At 49.2% G+C, this 22248-nt stretch overlaps 1 protein-coding gene and 1 pseudogene across 1 annotated transcript; one reads left to right on the top strand and one right to left on the bottom strand.

Moving 5' to 3' along the window:
- Positions 1 to 8722: 8722 nt before the first annotated feature.
- Positions 8723 to 9469, bottom strand: LOC119256535 (stromal cell-derived factor 2-like; annotated as a pseudogene).
- Positions 9470 to 15276: 5807 nt separating this feature from the next.
- LOC119256534 (pulmonary surfactant-associated protein B-like) lies at positions 15277 to 22118 on the top strand. Its single transcript, XM_037524348.1, has 11 exons — positions 15277 to 15340; positions 15661 to 15791; positions 16324 to 16395; positions 16777 to 16902; positions 17492 to 17644; positions 17838 to 17927; positions 18814 to 18997; positions 19132 to 19304; positions 20097 to 20177; positions 20689 to 20773; positions 22065 to 22118. The coding sequence occupies exons 1-10, from the start codon at positions 15277 to 15279 to the stop codon at positions 20749 to 20751; spliced, it is 1137 nt and encodes a 378-aa protein (XP_037380245.1). The 3' UTR covers positions 20752 to 20773; positions 22065 to 22118.
- The last annotated feature ends 130 nt before the right edge of the window (positions 22119 to 22248 follow it).

Raw genomic sequence — 22248 nt, 5'->3', positions numbered from 1 at the left:
AGCTCAAAACAAAAAGAACAAATCTCTGCCCGAACTCATTTTTTTTTTTTTTTGGCACCTGGCTACTATTCATGCTACTTCAAATAACTGTCCTTTTACTTTTGAGGATGGTTTGAACTTCAAAGTTTGTGGTTAAAAAGATGTGGCTATACCTTTGAAGAGTAGATCAGGGTTCAGAGGTGACTTACAGTCTCTCAGGTGGTCAAATTTCCTCCCTTCCCCCACTACCCAGGTCCAAGTGGAGCCAGCTGGGTCAATATGCAGCTCTCAGTGTTTCTGTTTGCCAGAATCCCCTCCTCCCAGAGCACTGTATCCAAGGATCCCTTAATTCAAGAGGTTTAGAAGTCACTTCTATCACCCACCTCAGTCCATGACTATTAATTTTCTCCTGCTGCCTTAACAATTACCACAGGCCTCCCTGGTGGCGCAAGCAGTTGAGCGCCACACTGTTTAAGCTGTCTGCAGCCTCTGCAGCGTGGGTTTGATCCTGGCTGGCCAGCAAGAATCATATGGCGCAGCAGCCTCTCCTGTCTCGCCTGCTGCTCCCCTCAGCAGTGTATTTCGTCAGTCTGCCTGTTCTGTTCCCACTCTATCTCAGGTGAATCCTCTCACCCTCCAGGTATCTGGCCTGTACTCCAGTTCTTGTATAAAATAAATAAATAAATCTGTAAAAAACAAAACCAAAAAACAATTACCACAAACACAGCATAGTAACCCATTTGTTGCCTGACAATTCATAGGTCAGAAGTCTGGGTGGGCTCATCTGCTTCCTCCTGCTCCGCACAAGGGTGAAATCTAGCTACTGACTCTTGTCTAGGAAGAATCCACTTTCAAGGCCCACTTCAGAAGTAAACAACAGAACTTTTTTTTTTTTTTAATAGAGGCATGTTTATTTATTTTTGTTTTTGTTTGTTTGTTTGTTTATACATGCACTGGGTAAGTCAGAAGCGCGGGAGGGTGAGAGAATTCACCAGAGCCAGAGCGGGGAGCAGAGCAGGCAGAAGGACCAAAGCACACTGCTGAGGGGAGCAGCAGGTGGCAGGAGAGGTCTGCACGCCATGTGGGATCCTCCTCTGGTGGCCGGGGAGCAGCCAGGGATCGAACCAGTGCTGCAGAGGCCGCGGGCAGCTTCGCAACCCAGTGCTCAACCGCTGCGCCACCGGGGAGGCCCAACAACAGAACTTTTAACAATGTAACAAATGCAGGTGCCCATCAAGCAGGGCATTCCTAATGGTAGCAGGGCAGAAAGCCTGAAAACTATTTACCCTACAGTCCACACCCTCAGGGTTTTCTGCTATGCAGTCTACATATACGCTATATACAATTTTCCCTTAACAAACATAAACACTGCAGTCATGGCCAACAAAAGAAAATATATACATCACAATATAGACAAAAACAAAATACAGCAGAACACAAATGAGTCCAGGCAGGGCACAAACTGAGTGGCAAAGAGACAATTATTGGCACCAGATGATCCAACTCTTCTGCTGCCTAAGGCATTGCTCATGCAAGGGAGGGGAAGCACTCAGGCATGCTGTCACGTTACAGGGCAGAGAGAGGGGCACCCCAGACCCCCAAACCTGCCTGCTCTAAATAGGTTCTGCCATCTTGCCGCATCAACACAAAACATACGACTTTTTTTTTCATATGAAGACTTTAAATGGGAAGCAACTTTAATACAATTAGGAAACAATACAGGTAAGGCAAAGAACATAGTTCTAAATCAAGTACCCAAAGTTACCCGTCCCCTCGTGGATAAAACTCCATCCAAATGGGATTGGCCCAGAGCAAGGCCCAAAGCCTGCCACAAGTCTAAAGCATCTTCAAGTGGGACCCACAGAAAAGGGTCAGAAACAACCAGACAAATCTGGAGGGAAAAGAGCAAAATCAAAATCAAGACAAAAACCGCCATTGTCACCTCCACAGGTCTCTCACCTAGATCTGTGTCACCCAGTCCACGACCAAAAGGCAAGTGTAAGTTTCCTCACATGTCTCTCGTCTCTATATGCTCCTTCAGGGCTCCTTCTGGCTCTCATCCTGCTTCCTTCCTTCAGTCTCCTCTACAGCTTCTTCTCTCTCTGCTCAGCTCCATCCTCCTTTTGCGTGGAGCAGGAACCTGGAACCTCCCTATTTCCTGGGCCATCGTTAAAATCTCCACTTTAATTTTCATTCCACCATATTACTGGTGGCACAGATGTCAGGGTATATAGTCTTAGGAGGCAGTCTTTTTTCAGGGTTACAATGTGTATAAGAGAAGCAACAATTAGTCAGCAACATTGTCCATGAATGTCCAGTAGGACAGTTTTCCATTCTGGAAAACAGTCCATTATCCAAGCCAAAAGAAAAAAAAAAAAATCTGGCGTCATTAGCTAAAACAAGACAGCAAATATTTAAAATCACAGGAAAAAAAATTTAAATAGGCTCAACTTATGTAAAAACAAGTTTTCTCAACCTTGATTTCAAATTGTTTCAAAAGCATAGCAAAAGTTTGCAAACTAAATCTACTTTTTAACCATATTACCCATCTTCGCATAAAATCACAGGGCAGAATAACTGAACAGCAATTTTAGCTGGCTTTGTTGGAATACTCCATATAGGATCAGAGCAAACTCTTGACATCTGGTCCACATAGGCTTCAAGAACAAAGTTGGTCTCACCAGACTCCACCTGGGCTTCCTCTTCTCGAGGGTACCATGGCTTTTTCGTTTTCTGGGTTGTCCAGTCCTGCAAATGGAGGCAAGCTTCCTCACCTTCTTGGAGGTTTCTGGAACCCTACAAACAAAGCAGCAGGTTCTCCTCTTCTTGGTTCAGCTCTATTTTCAACTTCCTGGAAGAACTCCATTCAAAGCCACACAATGAAAGTCATCTCCAATTGTTTATGTTTTAAGCAGAAAAACCTATGGAAGTTATGCAAAAACAGACACTGCCATGAGTAGTAAAAATTACTACCACTATTTTCATGCTGTGTTGGTATCAAGGGGTAAGAAAACACAAACACAAGTTAGCTCTGCTGAAAAAAGAAATAATAATAATTTAACATTGCTGCAGGTCCTGGTCAGTCAAAAGAAGAAAACTTTGTTGAATCAAAACAAAATGCAACAAAATTTCCAGTATTATGTCAAAACTTAGTAAAAATCAGGTGTATCTTCAACAGTTTTTCAATCCTTCATAGTAAAAAATTTTTAAACCATCAAAAGTTCCATCAATAGGAATCTGTTGAGTGCCTGTCCCTATTTTTTTACAGAAACAATTTCTGTAGATATCAACAAAGTATACAATATTACAAAGGCGACAATCACCACTGACAATTTACATACTATCAGGTACTGAGAGGTTGTATACATGTTTAGAAAACAATGTTAACATTTCTATACATGTCAAAGTTTACCATTTTTCCCCAAGTGACAAGGCTTCCCTTCTAGTTTTACTTTACTGGGTAAACAAATAGGACAAATTCATCAAATGCCTTTCCCAGGAGGAAAGGGAGAAACTTTGTGGAGTTTCAGGAGTTCTACTGAGGTTCCACAAAATTTCCTTAGATCAACCAAATGACAGGCTACCAAATTTTTACTTGAATTTAAATTTCTGGGAAGTTTTGCCATAAACATCAAGAAAAAACAACAGCAACAACAATATTCAATCTCTATGAAGGCACCGGCTTAGCTCAGTAGTCAAGTTGACAATCAAACCATAACCTTAGTTTGTTTCTCATAACTGGAGACTATTTTTTTCAATGTCTGTAGGCACCTTGTATACCAATTTTTTAACCTCTAGAGGCCAAGACAGTTAGACACAAGGACATACAGACATACAACATATAGACAGTTTTTTCTAGTTATGAACATGGAATATCTTATGTAACTGCACTTTTGCTCCATAGGCTCAGACAAAAATCTCAAACTCCAAAAAATGTGGGAGTGTTGCCGGGAAATCAAGGTTCCAGTTGTCATCCTGTTATAGGGCAGCCCGATACAAAATGGGGTGCCTGACTGTGGGTCCTCACCCATCGTGCTTAAAAGGACTTATCAATACTCTGCTGCAGGCACACACAAAAGGTTAATAAAAGGTTTATTTACAAGGGAAGGCAAAAATGAGGAAATGTACAGCTCAGGGAGAAAAATGGGAGACAAAGTTTTAAATGCGTCTACCCGATGCGCCAATCTGGAATCCAAATGGCACTCTGAGAGCTGGCCGCCAGCCAGGAGCCGTGAAGCCAGGAGGCGAGCGACAGAGCTAGAGACCCCAAGGCCCACGTGTTTGGTTTTATACACAACCTGGCTGCTTAACTCCACCCTCAGGTCCCAGCCACCTTCCTTTGGTGGTGATGGGATTTGTCTTTCCCAATGTCCTGATGACTTTGGTCTGGAGTGGGGGTGGAGTACACAAAGCCTGTATGGGATTAGCTCAGAATATCCTTTCCCCTAAAATCCTACAAACTAAAACTTTGAAATAGGAAGAAATAGTTTATTAATTACAACAGTTATATCAGCCTTGTTTATCACTTCAGAGTTTTCAGTGTTCAAGCCTTTTTATTAGAAGCCAATCCTGGGGTATCCTGTACAGCAACTGAAAGAGCAAAATCATCAGTTAACTTTTACAATAGGAGTCGTACAGGACAGGCAATACTTGGGTTTCCTGGAATATACCTGAAAAAGCAAAATAAGATATTAGCAATTAATTTTCAATTAAAAGAAGTTATCTCCTTACTTCTCTTAGCCACTCTGGGACAGAAGCTGAAAAGCAGAATTCAACATCAAAGCACAGATTACACCTCCCCCACACTAGGGAGGGACAACAGCAACAACACAGGTATGAAAACTGGTATAGTTACATTCATGCACCATAAAGAGTGCTTTCCACAAGACCTTCCTCAATACTTCTGGAAGCAGAAACTTAGAATCTGTCTTACACCAGCAATTGAACAAATCCAGGATTCAAATGGCAAAATGCCCAAAATTGTGTAGACAATCACAGCTGCAAATCCTTTCAGACTCAGACAAAATCTTTTAATTTTTCTGATCTAGACTTTGCAAAATTCAAGTGATCTCCAAGAATCCATCAAGGCTACCAGCAATTACCAGTTACTGCTTAAGGCTACTCTTTCCTTAACACCCAGGCATACATTTGCTAATTTAAACACCACTGCTCCACAGTTGGCTTGCAAAACCCCTCAGGCAGAGGTCAGGAAGTAGTCAAAGTCAAAGCGAAGTCAAAGCAACATATCACTGACCAATCATTATTGCCTTTAGAAATGCTAACAAGACAGCAGAGATCAGAGAAGAAAAAAGGTCCAAGTTAGCAACAAGATCCTCTGAGTTTTACAAGAGCCTGCCAAGTGACACAGGTCCATGTACTACCTAATCCTTTGAGTAAAACTGCTACACAGAACAATTTTTACAAAATCAAATTGCTTAGCAAGTGACTACAAACATTACAGACAGACACACAGAATCTTCACAAAGCCCAAGCCAGTTTTTCAATAGAAAATCTACATATGAAACAAACACACACACGAGAAACCAAAATCACATTAGCACTTATGGTAGCCAGCGCCATAGGGAAGCCCAGTTTCCCATGGGCTGACTAACCATGGATGGCTCTGTCCTAAATCATGTTGGGCACCAAATCTGTTACAGGCAGGGAGAGGGAACCCCAGATTCCACAAACCTGCCTACTCTAAATGGGTTCTGCCATCCGCCGCATCACAAAAACATATGAGACTTTAATGGCAAGCAACTTTAATACAATTAGGAACAACACAGGAAAAGCAAAGAATATAGTTTCTAAATCAAGTACCCAAGCCACCCGTCCCCTCATGGGTAACAGTCCATCCAAATGGGTTGGCCAGAGCAAGGCCCCAAGCCTGCCACAAGTCTAAAGCATCTTCCAGTGGGGACCCACAGAAAAGGGTCAGAAACAACCAGACAAATCTGGAGGGAAAGAGCAAAATCAAAATCAAGGCAAAAACCACCAATGTCACCTCCCCACAGGTCTCTCATCCATATCTGTGTCACCCAGTCCACGACCAAAAGGCAAGTGTAGTTTCTTCACATGTCTCTCTGCTCCATGTGCCTCCTCCAGGGCTCCTTCTGGCTCTCCATCCTGCTTCCTTCCATCCTCAGTCTCCTCTACAGCTTCTTCTCTCCCTGCTCAGCTCCACCCTCCTTTTGGGTGTGGAACCTGGAACCTCCCTATTTCCTGGGGACCACCCTGTTACAGTCACACTCCAGGAGCCGTCAGGCTTCCTGGCCTTCTGGCTGGTAGTCTTACCACAAGCCACACACCGAGTCCCCCCCCAGGATGTGCTCACTCTTGGATTGGCAATTCTGTACTCTTTGGGGTGACCACTGGAGAGGTAGGAAGGGACAGTGCAGGATCTCTATGATCCAAGCAGACGGGGTAAAGAGGAGTCCTGGAGGCCTCAGTGGCTTTTCAGGCTTTTATGGGATTTTACTGGGTACACAGTGGGGGGGTATGCAGGGTGGGGGGGGGGAAGGAGGCTGGCAGCCTCCCAACCCCAGCAAGTCTTCACTCTACCTGGGCCCTCCAGCGTTCTCTGGTGGCCTTGTTCTCTGCTGCTCTTGTGGTTCTGCTGGCGTCCCTGTGATGCTGCCCTTATAAGCCCAGTCTTAGCCCAGGTGAAATCCCATCTACATATGCCCACACCTACTCCAGGTGCCCGCCATCAGACATGCATTCCGGGCCTTAAGGATCCATCATCAATCCTAATGGTGGGAGGGCAGAAAAGCCTGATGCTTTTAATTTATCCTACACTGCCCAATCCTCAGGGTTTTCTGTCTGCGGTTCTCAACACTCGGCTTTCATAGCCACTAATGTGACACAGACCCCTGCACTCAGGCCAACCCTCTGCACATGCACATGGGTCAGGGATCCGTGGATACAAGCTCCACATGGAACTATGAAAGCTGAGTGTCTTCACTCTGGGCTTCTCTGGTGTTCTTTCTCCCCTGCCTCTTCTCTTTCTTCTGTTTCTCTTGACAGGTATCTCTATACTGAACCATGGCCCTTAGAAGTAAACAACAGAACTTTTAACAATGTAAAAAATGCAGGTGCCCCATGAGGCGAGGTGAGGCAATCCTAATGGCAGGATGGCAGAAAGGCGGGAAAGCCATTTACCCTACAACTTCATATACGTTGCTCCATTCTTAATCATAGCTGTAAAATACATTCAGAATGTGCACAAAACAAAATGAACATCTCAGTGGTTTATTATGAAGCAAATACCCATGTAACTGCCACCCAGGTCAAGAGCCTGCCAGGGCCCCTGAAGTCCGTCCCCCTCCCTCTCTCTACCTTGCCTTTAATGATAATCATAGTCTTGTTTTTCTTTATAGTTTTACCATCTTACATACTCTTAAACCCCAGGGTTCCATTTTTCTCATTTTGATAAATATATAAATAGGAACATATAGAATGTATTCTCTAGTGTCTGACTTCTTTGAATCAACCTCAACAAGTGTGAGTTTCACACACTTTGTCCTGGCTATGAGGTGTTTGTTCCTTTTTGGAGCTGAGAATTATTTCATTGTGTGAATGTTCATAATTTACCCATTCTCCTGTTGATGCATGTTGGAGTTGTTAGCAATTTTGACCTATAGACACACAGGAATTATCTTTCTTTTTTTCTAATTTTATTGCAATATAATTAAAGTATACTCACCTGCATATATTAAAGTGTGTAACTTTATCAGTTTTGATACATGTAGACACCTGTGAAACCATCACAACAGTCAAAAAAGTAAGCATGTCTGTCAGCTTCTTGTCTACTTTTGGATGGATGGATAGATGAATGGATGTATGGGTGCATGGATGGGGAGGATGGATCGATGGATGAATGGGTGACTAGAAAGACTCTCACATAGTGTAGTTTCCTCTCACCATTTTGGATGTACTTCCTTGTATGCCTTCTAAAATAATGCTAGACTATTCATACATTAGCTCACTCAAAGGGCCTGTTCTGGTGCCTGGGCAGTCTGGCAAAGCCAGAAGCTTGACTAGCTGTTGAGAAATGACCAGCATGCCCTGCATTGTGTGTTGTACAGAAGTCCCTAGATGCACCACTCTGGCCAAAAAATGACAGATGAAATGGGAGGACTGTTTCTTAAGCCTCTCCTTCTTTCTTATCAGATACACTCCTGACCACAGCCACCACCAGTTGAGTCACAGTTCAGAGTACGTCAAAAAAGAGATCAGTAGTTTCTCAAATAGTTTATCAGATCTCATTTGAGCTGCCCATGACCACTTACTCAAAGTTCCCAAGCCGCAAGAGGAGCACACCTTTACCAAGGCTTCTGTTCTGAGAAATTAATATTTTACACCACATTTTATTGCATCTTTTGCTCTCCTTCACATTACTTCTTTTTTTTTTTAGCAATTAAATTCTTTATCATTTTGGAGGAAAAAATATAGGGGAAAAGTCACATGTCAATAATCAATGATGCCAAGCTTCCAAGACATAAAAATTTCCTTGTTTTAAAAGGGATGTCTTCCTCAGTTTCTGTTTAATCAATATGAATAAAAAGCAGCTGCTCCTTTACCAGCAAAAAACTGACCTATGTCTGGGAAAACAATATGTACTCAGAAGAAACTAACCCAAGGCTGGAAGACCAAACAATTCAAGTGTGAAGAGCTGAAGCTTCCAAACACAGCCACTGTTTTCTGTCATGCATCTTTATCTCAGTGATGACATGGCCACTGCCCAAGTGATGACATGGCAGGGATCCCAGCATGAAGCAGCAGCAGAAGTCTATGAACACTGTATGGTGACAGTGGCTCACAGTCTCCAGACTCATAGCTCGGTGTGGTGGGCTTCTGCTTTCAACAATTCACTGGGCTTCATGAAGATGCCTTCCGTAGCTTTCCAATAGTTGTTCTGACTTGGCTGGGCCATGCCATGCACCTCTTTTTGTCCACTGATGGGTCGACCATATTGTTCTCCCATGACAGACAGCAGAACCTCAGTGGAGGAATGCTTGAACCGCACTTCTCCATCTCTCACCCAGTAGGGCCCATTACAGAGCACTGCCAGTCATCCAGATAATCACCTTCTCCTTCCTCACCAAAAGCACTCACTTCCTGGTTTCTAGAAAGAGGTGAGGTAAAGTGGTGACTATGGAGATTTCAGCCAGTGTTGACATGTGTCAGCCTGATGGGCTGGCCACATTTGATGGGGGTTCCCCTCTCACATAGTCTTCCCCCGTATCCTCCAGTAACTGTTGCTGTCATCCACAGAGGTTACACCTGTCACTGATTGTTGCCCACTACCTGACCCATAGCGCACGTCGTGTGAGTGCAGTTGCACGTTGTGGCACGTATTGAGAAGCTTCACCACAGACCTACACGTAACCACAGGCACATTGGATGCTCCTATAACACTCCATAAACCCCTGAACAACAGTAATGGCACCACAGCCATCCGGCAGCTTCGCCGAGCCCCCACATTACTTCTTACAACTCTCCCACCCCAGCACTACCCTGATAAGGGTCCCCTCCTTTTAAGATGCTCCAAAGTCAATGGCAACTTCCATCTCTGACTTCTGTGGCTGATGCGAATCCACAGGCCTTCCAAATGTTGTACTTAAAACCCACTCTGAACCCTCTCTCCCTTGCCCCACCATCACCCCCACCCCAGAACAACCAAAATGACTCTGGCTTCCCTTTGGCCTCACCTGCATGTTGTCTGCTGTCATTGGGTGTCCCAGTACCTGACCCTTGTCACATCCACTGCCTTCCTACCTCATATCACAGGATTGGAAACACTGCTCCCACCTTTCTGGAACTTTATTTCCCAGCTGGACACTCCATGTTTGGGGACACCCGCTTCTCCCTTAGTACTGATGATTCACACCTGCCTCACCATGAAACCCAGACTGGACAAAGTCTATACTAACCAATTATATAGTTGGTATATTTGCTAGTATATTTGAGGATGGGGAGAAGTGTTCCTTTCTTTTGTTTCATTATTTTCAGGCCCATTTTTTAAAGTACAAAAAACTGAGTAATGGTCATACATACATAAATCAAATAAAAAATCACCATAGCCAACAAGTTGGTATACTTCCTGCCAGTCTTTATTAGATTTCTCATTATTGATCCACGTTACTGAACATACCAATCTGTGCATGAATTTGGGGGAGTGACATGTATCCATATTCTGCCCTTGTGGGCCATGACTGGACTTCATACCTTTACAAGTTGCTCTCCATGATGACTGCAACTCGTTCACCTACCAGTCAGATGCTTGGTGTAGGCGCTGTTTGCTCTGCACTGCTCCCAGGACCTGCTGGGTGTGACCGTCTCTGGTAGGGCTACAAAGCTGGGTTGTATCCCCTGGCACCCTGTGGCCCCCAAAGCACCGAGGGCTCTATCTTGAAATGAACAGAAACACTCACGCCTCTCTGAGGTCTCAGAGTGTTCGGTTACCCGACAAACATGTCCCAGGGCCTTTGCTGAAGCATCTCGTTCACAGACATCCTTACTCGGGTCCTTGAACAAGAGTCCCTGGGGCTGGGCTGGGGGCAGACCTGGATGTTTTCAGAATTGTCCAATACTCTGCATGGCCTTGAGGCCAATCTGGGGCTCTGCTAAAGGCCAAGCTCAGCGTTGGTCGCTTCCCAGCTGAAGAAGATGTCTCTCCCAGCAGTCACTCAGATGGCCTGCAGATGGTACCCCCCAGCATTCACCAGAGTATACTCTGACTCTGAACCCAGCTTTAGACCACATCAAATTACTTGGCAGGGCCTCCCTGGTGGAGCAAGGGGTTAAGACACAAACTATGAAGCTATCCTCAGCCACTACAGCATGAGTTCGATATCCGGCCAGGGAGCTACACACATGGCACAGCAGACCTCTCCTGTCTCACCCACTGCTCACCTCAGCAGTGTATTTCAGTCAGTCTGTCTGTTCTGTTCCCCACTGTCTCCGGTGACTCCTCTCACCCCCCACACACACACACCACTGGCCTGTACCCCAGTTCTTGTATGCATAAATAAATAAATCTTAAAAAAATTTACTTGGCAGATGCTAATTGAACCCTACTCCACATCATGGTCCTCCAGGCACTAAGGACAAAAAGGTGGTAACTTGCCAAGGGACCTGCCATTGTGGAGATTACAAATCAGCAGGAAAGAAAGACAAGAATCACAAAAATAAGTGTAAACCATAATTAACAATAGTTAAAATGCTATAAGATCAGCTCTTTGTGGAAAATAGCATGAGGCCTTATTTGGCTGCAATAAAGAAACACCTTCACCAACAGACCACAACAACGTCTCTAGGTGTATGGGACTTGGGATGCAGAGAGACGGATGCTCTCAGTATTAAAAGGTCAAGGAGGGCACTGTGGGGTCCCCTTATCTTCACACACCACTTCTGCACCTTACTCCTGGTCTCCACCTTCTGGTCAATGGCGTCATTGCATTCCTGGCTGCCAGGCATGTTTGCAAGGCCCTGCCAGGTCTGGAAGTGTCCTGCTGAGCAGGAGCATGGGATAGAGCATTTGCCAGCCACCATGAAATCATGCTGTGTTGAAGGCAGTGGCTGCGTGACAGCTTGTGAACCGGGGGGACTGTGGTGAGCAGCGCTCCTTGTCACCCACTATGTACATGACCTTGTGCATGAAACAAACAAACCTCTGTGGTCCTAGTCACTAAACACTGGGGTTTGGTGGTCATCATTTCCTCAGATTGAGTCTCCTGGTGGCCTAGGGGTGAGTCTGCTGTGTTTTCTCAGCAGGACAACCAGCTTCCTAAGAGCAGGGCCACCTGATACTCCCCCAGGGGGTATTCCTGGAGATTGGTCCAGCAAATGTGGAGAGGAACCCGGGACTCTGAATTACTGCGTGGTCCACAGCCTCCCTACCAACAGCAACACTAACCTGTAATATGCTCTGCACTGTGACATGTAATGGAGGCTGAATAGTTCAATTGCTCCCAGACATTAAAGAACACATGAAAGTAAAAAATCTTACCTAACTTTTTCTCCCTGAGGTTTTTTTTTTTTTTTTTAAGATTTATTTATTTATGCATACAAGAACTGGGGTACAGGCCAGAGGTGTGGGAGGTGAGAGGATTCACCAGAGATAGCGTAGGGAACAGAACAGGCAGATTGACTGAAATACACTGCTAAGGGGAGCAGCAGGTGAGTCAGGAGAGGTCTGCTGTGCCATGTGAGTAGCTCCCTGGCTGGAGATTGAACTCGTGCTGCAGAGGCTGCAGACAGCTTCATAGTTTGCGTCTAACCCCTTGCACCACCAGAGAGGCCCTCCCCGAGGTTGTTTTTACAGAGAATGATAGAACAACCTGGAGCTGAGCTCCAGAACCAGCTGGAAACTGAAAACCCAGAGAAAAAAGTAGCTTCCCAGAGGTGGAGCACCTTAAAGAAATTGCATCCAGGCCCTGGACTCCTGTCATTAAAAAAAAAAGGCTTTTTTCTAATCTGTACATTAGTGGAATCATTCAATCCTATAACTACTAGTGGAATATGGTTACTTCTTTTGATCTTTGGCTCTTGTTTCTTAAATTATTTCATCAACTTGGTCTCCAAAAGATTATAATATTCAAGGGATGTCAAATCCATGGGACAGACTTACAGGATGGTGACCTTGGGTCTCCTTATTCGCAAGGGTCCTGATAGCTACTCTTACCTCCTAATGGTGGGGTCTTATCTGTTCAAACATGGTGTCAAACATTCAACAACTGCAGGTAACAACCTGTGCCAAATCCAGAGTCCTATGTCTCCCTTGGGCTGAGAGAGAATTTTACTCCTCACACCTGTAGGGAGGGAACCACACCCACGCCCAACAGGAAGTAGCTAGAAAAGATTGAGACCATCATCCCTCTACTCCTTCTTTAAGAAATAAAGAGAGGAGGGCCTCCCCTGGTGGCGCAGGTGGTTGAGCGCAGTGCTGTGAAGCTGTCCCCAGCCTCTGCAGCACCGGTTCGATTCCCAGCCACCCGCAAGGGTCCCACATGGCAAGACAGACCTCTCCTGCCTCGCCCGCTGCTCCCCTCAGCAGTGTATTTCTGTCGTCTGCCTGTTCTGTTCCCCGCTCTGTCTCCGGTGAATCCTCTCCCCTCCCGCATCTGGCCTGTACCCTGCATAAATAAATCTTAAATAAAGAGAGGGGAGGAGGGATTAATGTCAAAACAAGGGAGGGGGGTGGGAATTGTATGGGGACTATAACCAAGATGAAAATGCATACATTGTGCAAAAATGAAAAATGATATAAAGAATATATAAAATTTAAAATATACAGCTTTAAAAAAAAGAATAACCATGAAAGAAAGGAGGGAGGAAGGGAGGGGAAAGAAAGAAAGAAGGAAAGGAAGGAAGGGAGGAAGAGAGAATGGAAGAGCTCTTGGGGGAGTGAGACAGAAACAGCCCAGGACAGACAGACACAGCGGGATGGCACTCAAGGGTAGGACTTTACTATCCCGTTGTCTTCGTCAGGTTGGTAACTAAGAGGTTAAATAAATATAAAAGGGGCCAAAATCTCTGAGGGGAAGTATGAGGTAAACTTCAGTCTCCCCCCAAGCCCCCCCCCCCAGAAAACCTCTGTGCACCTTCTGTGACAAGATGGCCCAACACCACTTGTTTAAACTCTCTACCTTGGTTTCACCTCCAGGGTCCTGTTATCACTACACAGTCTTGCTAAACAAAACCCCGGGCAGAACCAACTCAAAACCCCATCACGAGCTCCCTTCTAAACATACATATCAGCAACCTCAAACCCAGCGGCGTTCTCCCTTGAATCACTCCTCCTCAGGTGTGTGCTATCTCTGGCAATAAGAGTCTCATTTTCATCTCACCCACTCTGACTCCCCTACAGATCCTTCCTGCACAGAAGTCAAGGACGTCCGGGGCCCTTTGGCACCCCAGGCCTCAACATGTGTGAGAAACAAACTTGTATTGTGAGAAGCCACTAGATTTGAGGGCCCTGTTAAACCTCCCTGAGCAGTCACACCCCAGCACACACCCGCCCCCACCTCCGAGACAGCCATTTGAGAATCCACTCTGCACTCCTATAGGCCTGATTGTATCCAGACTGAATTCAACGGAGCTTGTTTATTTACCACTTACTAAGACAAACATAGACCAGGCCCACATTCCTGAGGCTGAATGGAAGGGCCAGGGCTCCCAGTCTTGGGTCACACACTTGCACTCAGCTCTATTTGTGGTATTGACCAGGCCTTGAGGTCAACAAAAACAACACAAATTCCTATGTGACTTCAAGGGTGTCAGTTGGCCATCCTGTGTCTGACCGCTGTCATCATGACATTATTTCCTGTGCTGCCTGAGTGCTGCGTGCTCCCTGGATTGTAGAGGCCTTCTGAGCCTACTTGGGAGGAGGGGTCCTCTGGAATCAGAGCGTCTCATGGCTCAGGAGCTGATGCCCTCCACCTTACACAGAGTGTCTGCCCTGGCAGATGGTGAGCCTGTCCCTGGGGTGCACTGCCCAGTGGGCCTGACCCCAGAGCCTGTGTGGCTGCAGGACGGTCTCTCCCGAACCACCAGCTAAGTCCCAGCCTCTCCTGGAGGGGACCCCAGGAAAGGAAATATGAAAGCATTCCCCAGACAGGACTGCCTGAGTGTCACTCAGGAAATCTCAGCCCCCACAATTCCTGTCTCAGACTCTTGGGGCATTTTGTTTTCTCTGTTTCATGTAAGAGCTCTTGTGACTAATGGCAACCCTGTGTCCATAGAAATAGGGAAGTTTTCTGGGGGTGGGAATGTAGTGGGGATGGTGGGTAGGTGGCCTAGAAGGGTCCTGGGTTTGGCCCTCCGGTCCTTGCCCTGGGTCAAGAGCCAAGCAGGAAGCTCTTGAGAGCATTGCTCTTAAGAGAACAGAGGTGGCCCGAGAGGCCTGGGGTGGAGCTGGAAGGGGGATTACTCTAGCTGCCCTGTCCCTGCCTCAGTTTCCCTCCCAGAACCTAAAGAGGTGGGATTAGATATAGAAATTCAAAAGCCCACTGCTTGGAGGAACTCAAGAGCCCAGCCCACAGGAGTTAGGTCAGAGGGTAAAGGGAGCAGAATCAAGGCGTCGGGCAGGAGACCAGGACCAGAGAGGCTTGGGGGGAGGGAAGGCAGGAGTGTCACTGCTGAGAAGAGGTGGGGATCAAGCACCTGCAGGGCTCTCCAGGGCAAAGGCAAACATTGAGATCGATGCTACTCCCACAGAGCCCTGCCCCCCACCCCCGCCCCCAGCTATAAGGGCCCCCACCCCAAGCACAGTGTCCAGGCTGTGGAGGAATCATGGCCAAGTCGCACCTGCTGCCATGGCTGCTGCTGCTGCCCACACTCTGTGGCCCAGGCACTGGTGAGTCTCCCCAGCTCTCCTCACTTCTCTCCCACCTGGGGCCAGGTGTGGAAGAGACAGTAGGGCTATCCCCATCACTTACTGAGCACTGCTTTGTGCCAGGCATAATCTCCAATCTGTACATTATCCTCATTGTAAAGACAAGGAGGTTGGAAAGATGTAAAGATGGGCCAGTGGGCACTAGAGCAGGGAGACCCAGGGTTGTCTGACTCCCATGTATTTAATGTCTGTGAGCGCCCAGTAAAACTGGGTTTGGTGGGTGGGTGAAGTCAAGGTGCTAAAAGTGGTCTGGATCCCAAGGTTATTCTGGCCCCAAATAGAAGCTGTCGGGACCACCTCATCCGTGGCCTGTACCCAGGGCCCCAAATTCTGGTGCCAAAGCCTGGAGCAAGCACTGCAGTGCAGAACCCTGGGGTACTGCCTACAGGAAGTCTGGGGAAATGCGGAAGCCGTGAGTACCACCCGAGAATAGATAGACACCAAAGGGCTCGGAGAGAAGGTGGTGGGTAGGCTCTGGATAGACCTGAGAGGTTGGAGCCCCCATAGGGGATAGGATGGATGGATGGGATGGGATGGGATGGGATGGGATGGGATGGGGTGGGGTGGGTGGGATGGGATGGGGGTGGGATGGGATGGGATGGGATGGGGATGGGATGGGATGGGATGGGATGGGATGGGATGGGATGGGATGGGATGGGATGGGATGGGTGGGATGGGTGTGATGGGGTGGGATGGGGTGGGGTGGGGTGGGATGGGATGGGATGGGATGGGATGGGATATGATGATGGATGGATGGATGGATGGGATGGGGTTGGGTGGGATGAGGTGGGGTGGGGTGGGTTGGGGTAGGGTGGGATGCTATGGGATGGAGAGCAGTTGCCTGTGCCTTGGAGCACCCTATCAGTCTCTACCTAAAGAGCCTCATCTACCTGTGCTGGGATCATGCCTCCATATATACCCCCACATTGGGGCTCCCTTCCCAGGATGACCTGTGCCAGGAATGTGAGACCATCGTTCCGCTCCTCATCAAGATGACCAAGGAGGTCATTTTCCAGGTGATGAAACACAGATCCTGGATGCAGCCTGGGGTTCAACACTTGAGATAGAGCAGGGAGAAAGGGTTAAGCCGTAAATGGGCTGGCTCCAGGCTGAGGATGTGGCCTGGCTGAGGACTCTAGGTACCTCCTGACCAGTGGAAAGCCCTGGCCCAGAGCTCAGCAGCACAGCTAGGGATGGTCTTTCCTGGGGGAAAATGTGGACAGCTGCTTAACTCCTTGGCACGCTGAACTCTGGTGCCCTGGGAAAGGGTGGCCACTGTGCCCTGGTGGTGGCCCTGTGTGTGGGGACTTGGAAGCGGGGGCCTTGGAGGGGTCAGACATCAGAGAGGTCAGGCTGACTCTCTCACCTCTGTTCTTGTTGCCCCCTCTGCATCCCAGAACACGATGCGGAAGTTCCTGGAGCGTGAGTGTGACAACCTCCCCTTGAAGCTGCTCGTGCCCCAGTGCCACCAAATCCTCGACTTCTACTTCCCGCTGGTCGTCAGCTACTTCCAGGACCGCATTGTGAGGGCCCACCCACACCACTTCCAGCCTGCCCTCCCAAACTGCACCCAATGCCCACTCACACCCACAGTTACGCACATAACCCAACCATCCAACACACACCCCTCACACTCTTACCCACATTCTCACATTTTACCCACTCTTAGACCTGCCTACAATAAGGCCGGAAGACTCAGTGCCCTCAGCCAGGCCCTGATCACAGGCCCATCTGCTCAGCTGTGTGCAGGCCTACAAACATTCAAGCACACATGCCTCACACCCTCACACACATTGTCACACGCTCCCTCTGTCACAAACCCCACACACACTCACATGTACAAACATATCCTCTCACATACCCATTTTTAAAAACACACGTTTACTCTCATTCACACACATTCCCAGACACCCGTCCCAAAGTTCCCACACAGCTCTTTCTCTGCCTTCACTCTCCCCTGACCCCAACCACAGAGCCCCAACTCACGGGCCCCCACCCAGCAGGCACCTCACCATCCCAGCCCAAAGAGAGTGGCTCTGGTCCTGGAGTCCTTCAGCCTGAGCAAGTGTGGGCTTCCCCCTCAAATGTCCTGCACCCTGCATTGTGCCCTAGAACACAAAGGCCATCTGCGAGCACCTGGGCCTGTGCACAACCAGGTTTCCAGAGCCAGGGCAGGAGCCAGAGCAGCTGGACCCTCTGCTGGACAAGATGGTCCTCCCCCTGCAGACTGTTGCCCTCCAGTCACAGCCCGGGCCTCACACACAGGTGAGGGAGTCCCCACAGTGGTGGCCCCTCCACCAGATAGGTGGAAATCCAGAGAGGTAGCCAGAGGCAAGGCCAATGGACACTTGGGCCTGGGGGTGTAAGGAGGAGCTGGAGAGGGGAGAGTAGGGGAAACAGCAGCGAAGAGCCTTCTCCCTGTGCCCTGCCTGGTCTCCACCGACGATTCTCTCCCCAGGATCTCTCTGAGCAGCGGTTCCCCATCCCCCTCCCCTTCTGCTGGCTCTGTCGTACTCTGATCAAGCGGATCCAATCTGTGGTTCCCAAGGTGAGGCATCCCGGTTCACAGAAGCTCAACATGGCGCCCCCACCCCCCGCAGCTCCATTTATACCCAGCAGACCGCAGGTGCAGCTCAGACCCAGTACCTGCCTGGCCTAGAGCACACTCAGCAAACATGAAGACCCCACTATAGGCCAGGCACAACGCCACTGTCAAGTATGAAAATGGACAAGGCCAGGGCTTGTCCTCTGGCAGCTCACCATCTGATGGAGAAGCCCCAGTTGCTTTTAATTTTCAAAGGGAAAACTTCCACAGATGGGACTCCCCCCGAGCCCCCAGCCTGTGCCAAATTTGGAGTCTTCCAGACCTGTGGTGACATCACCCAGTAGTCCCATCAGCCCAAGACTGCCGCCCTAAAGGGGGGCCCATGTAAGAAGCTGCCCATTAGCCTCCCTGAGCGTGCTTTGGGGCGGGAGCGATGTTCCGGATATTAGGTTCAAGCAGAGAATAGATGAGGTGATGGACAGTGAGGGGAGAAGGGTTACTGCTGGTTGCTCAGGGACAGTCTCTGAGGAATGACAATTAAGCTGAGACCTAGAGAGCACGGCAAGCCCTGGGTCAGGAGGGAGAAGACAGGTCTGGTTCAAGGTCTGCCCCAGGTTGCAAAGGGTCCTTGGCAACACTCCCTTTCTGCCAGTTACATCCCTCTCTGCTCTTCTAGAGCCTGCGGAGTCAAAGCTGTGGCCATGGCCCGGCTCCATGATTTGTTTCAGGACTCTGGGGGAACCCCCTGGACTGTTCAGTGCACGCTGTCCTTATCTATAGTGTTAGGGAAGGGAACGAGGGAATGTCTACGAAGTGCCCCGTGGTGCTGGGCACAGAGTAGATCTTGCATGGGAAGGTCCCATCCTGCCCTCTCTCGGCCCCTCCCTAGGGTGTGCTGGGCATGGCTGTGGCCCAGGTGTGCCACGTGGTGCCCATGGTGGTGGGCGGTATCTGCCAGTGCCTGGCTGAGCGCTACACTGTCATTCTGCTCGAGGCGCTGCTGGGCCGCGTGCTACCCCAGGTGGTCTGTGGCCTCATCCTCCGGTGTTCCAGCGAGGATGGCGCTGGCCTAGGTGAGCCTGCTACCCTGGCCCCTACTCTCATCCTCCCCTGCCCTGGCGCCACACAACCCTCCCTCTCCAGCCCACGTGCTGCACCAGTAAGGACAGGAAACTCAGCAGGACAGCCTTGGCTGTTTTCTCTCTAGCCCTCGCTCCTCTGCAGTCCCCGTCAAGAGATTGGCTACCTCAAGACTCCTCGTGCCGCCTCTGCATGCTTGTGGCCACCCAGGCAGGGAACAGCAGCGAGCAGGCCATGCCCCAGGCCATTCCCCAGGCAATCCACCTGGCCTGCCTCGGCTCCTGGCTGAACAGGCCAAAGGTTCGTGGTGGGCTCATTAATAGAGGACCCAGGCCCTGGTTGGGGTGGAGGGATGAGCCCAGGAAAAGTTCTCCTGCCAGAGATATGCAAGAGTGGGCTGGACCCCTACCTTTGAAGAGCTCAGGCAGGATGTGGGACAAACAGTGGTGGGAATGTAACTTAGGGTGAACCTAAGGCCAAGAGTCAACTCTGGACCAAGGGTCTGGGCCCTGGAAGACCAGCAGGCCTCTCTAATGAAGAGCACAGCCAACTGAGATGAGTAACCCCAGGGTACCCTGGAGTGGGACAGACCCTGGTCCTTGTGCTGGTGTGACTCACTAAGGACAAAGCCACCTGCAAGACAGCTGGGCTTAAGGGTCTGCAAGTCTCAGCCCTCGGAGTCAGTGACAGTAAATCCCCCCATAAAGGAAGATCTGAGGCAGCCTACTGACTCCTGCCAGGGGCAGCTTTCTGCCTGGTACCGCCTGCCCCATGACTTTCAGGGCCCCCTCTCTCACCCCACCAGCTCTCAAAGATTTGATGAACTTTAGGATTTCTTCCAGAACTGAAATTTGGGAGGAGGGGAAGCAGGTGGATTAGATTCTGCCCCTCTGCCTGGTTTAAGACCCTCTCTCTCTCCAGTGTCCCGGCTTGTTCAGTTGTATAGACAGAGCTTCTCAGTGGGGCCTGATGTTTGAGCTACATTGGGTCTGGGGAGCCCTGAAAGCATCCAGATAAGTGGAGAGGCCAGGCTGGCCATGTATCACCAGGCCTGGGCCCCCACACCCAATCTGTGTCTATTTCCTTCCTCAGTGTGAGCAGTTTGCAGATCAGCACATGCCCCAGCTGCAGACCCTAGTGTCCAAGGGCTGGGATGCCTACTCTGCCTGCCAGGTATGACTCTCTTCATCCACAAAGCCCCTACTCTCTCTGGTCCGTGATCCTCAGAGGCTGCACAGTCCTGAGTGCAGGGCAGCCCCAGAGAACACAGACCCAGGATTGGGGGGTAGCCCTACCCCAATGTTTTAACATAGAAGAGGTAGTTTCAGAGTCAGGAAAAAGCCACAAAAGGGTAGAAAAAGATGGGAAGGGAGGGAGCAGTTTTAAGGAGTATAGTTTGATGCAATTATGGGATGGATGTTGCTCACTAAGCAGTGTGAGCTGGTGGAGGTGCGGAGGTGCAAAGGATGTTCTGGGCCAAGCACCCCACCTCCTCCAGCTTAAAACCAGAGGCCCATGGCTTGGGAGTGTCCCAAGGGAGTCAGTGAGGTCACACCAAGAGCATCCACCAGGTGGCAGGTAGAGTGAGAGCCACCCCTTCCAGGAGGACTCTCCTCAACACTTCAGAATTGGGAATGGGGGGCAGGGCACCAGGTCTCAGGCACTAATGCTGTCCCTGTGGCAGGTCCTGGGGGCATGTAAGACCACAGAGAGCCCTCTCCAGTGTGCCCACAGCTCCCATTTCTGACGAGAACTCAAAGTCCTTCCAGGTAAGTCCAGGCCTGCAAGTGAGGGGAGGTAGAGGGGGGCAGGTCCGGCACCCATCAGGATGGCAAGGGGGGATCCTCTGTTCCCCAAGCAGGAGCAGCCAGTCACCACTGTTGGCTGCTCCCTCCTCCTCCCTACAGGCCACACCCCAAGGATCCTGAGGGCTTCTGGCTGGGCCTTCATGGAATGACCTGTTCACACCCTCTCAGATTCTAAGCTCCCAGCTAGCTTGCCCTGTCCCAGTGCTAGCCTGAGGCTCACAGCCTACCCTCTGGACTGGCTGATCTTCAGTATCTGATGTGTTTGAACCAAGACCAACCTTATCTGAAACTCAGGGGAAACTAGGCAGTGTTGGACATAGACCCCTCAGATGGAGGGATGGGTCACATGCAGGCTCTGTGACCAGTTGCCTCAGGGAAGGGAAACCACCCTAAGAGATGGACCCAGCAATGGTGGCCTTGAAGTGCCCCTGAGAGCAAACCCGTCCACTTTACAATTATTCTCAGAGCTGGCCTCTAACCTGACGGTCATTTATTAATTTATTGGCTTTTTTTTTTTTTTTTTTTTTTTTTTTTTTTTTTTTTGCGATATAGTGTGTACCTGTGACCAGGTTACATTCCAGGGGAAAGGGTTATATATGTGAATAAAAGTGATCCCTGGCCCTCCTGGAGCTCACACCCCAGGGCCCACCTCTTCCGTCTGAAAGTAGGAAGCCCAGATATGGTCCTCAAACTACTCCAAATCCAAGCCAGTGTAGGAGGTAGTGGAGAGGAAGTGTCAAGCCCAACTCAGACCTATCCCACAGGGGCCAGTTTAGTGTTACCCCCCCCCTCCCACTGAGGACAACTAGGGGCATCTGCAGGTCTGGAGCTGTCCAGGAGACTGGAGCCCTCACCTTCCCTCAGTGCTCCCAGCACCAGGAAGAGCTGACCCTTCTACCTCTATTGAAACAGAAAGAGTAGGTTGGCGTGGGAGGCCTGGGTTGTGGTCCCAACTCTGTCATCAACTGACCATGGGCCCCCAGGCAAGACAGGTCACCCTCCTCTCTGACCCTCATTTTCCTCAGCTTCAATGGAAGAGTTGAGTGAGAAGGTCACCAGACTCAAGCTCTCCCACATGACAAGGCCCTTCCTCAGACTTCTTGCCTCCTGCCCATACTGAAAGAGAAGCCTTAACTCCTCCCCTCACCTTCCCCACCTCCTTTCCTCGAAACTACTTTAAACTGGTGAACCACAAATCCACAACTTGTACATTTAGTCCTGTTTGTCTTATCTATCCTATCTCCAACCACAGCCATTTCCGTCTTCTCCGGGTGTGAGGGCAACAGTACAATGTCTACTGGAGGTCTGTGAGAGGAGGCTTCCAGCCAAGGCCAGCCTTCGTACCCCACCAGAGCCAGCCCAGCTCCTACCGGCCCCCAGGACTGCACTCGTCGGTCACATAGTCCTTTCCCGGCCCCAAGAGGACAATGGGGTAT

Source organism: Talpa occidentalis, unplaced genomic scaffold, assembly GCF_014898055.3.
Source record: "Talpa occidentalis isolate TD23 unplaced genomic scaffold, MPIMG_talOcc4v2.1 talOcc4.305, whole genome shotgun sequence".
Taxonomy (NCBI): domain Eukaryota; kingdom Metazoa; phylum Chordata; class Mammalia; order Eulipotyphla; family Talpidae; genus Talpa; species Talpa occidentalis.
This window is presented reverse-complemented; position numbering and strand designations above follow the sequence as displayed.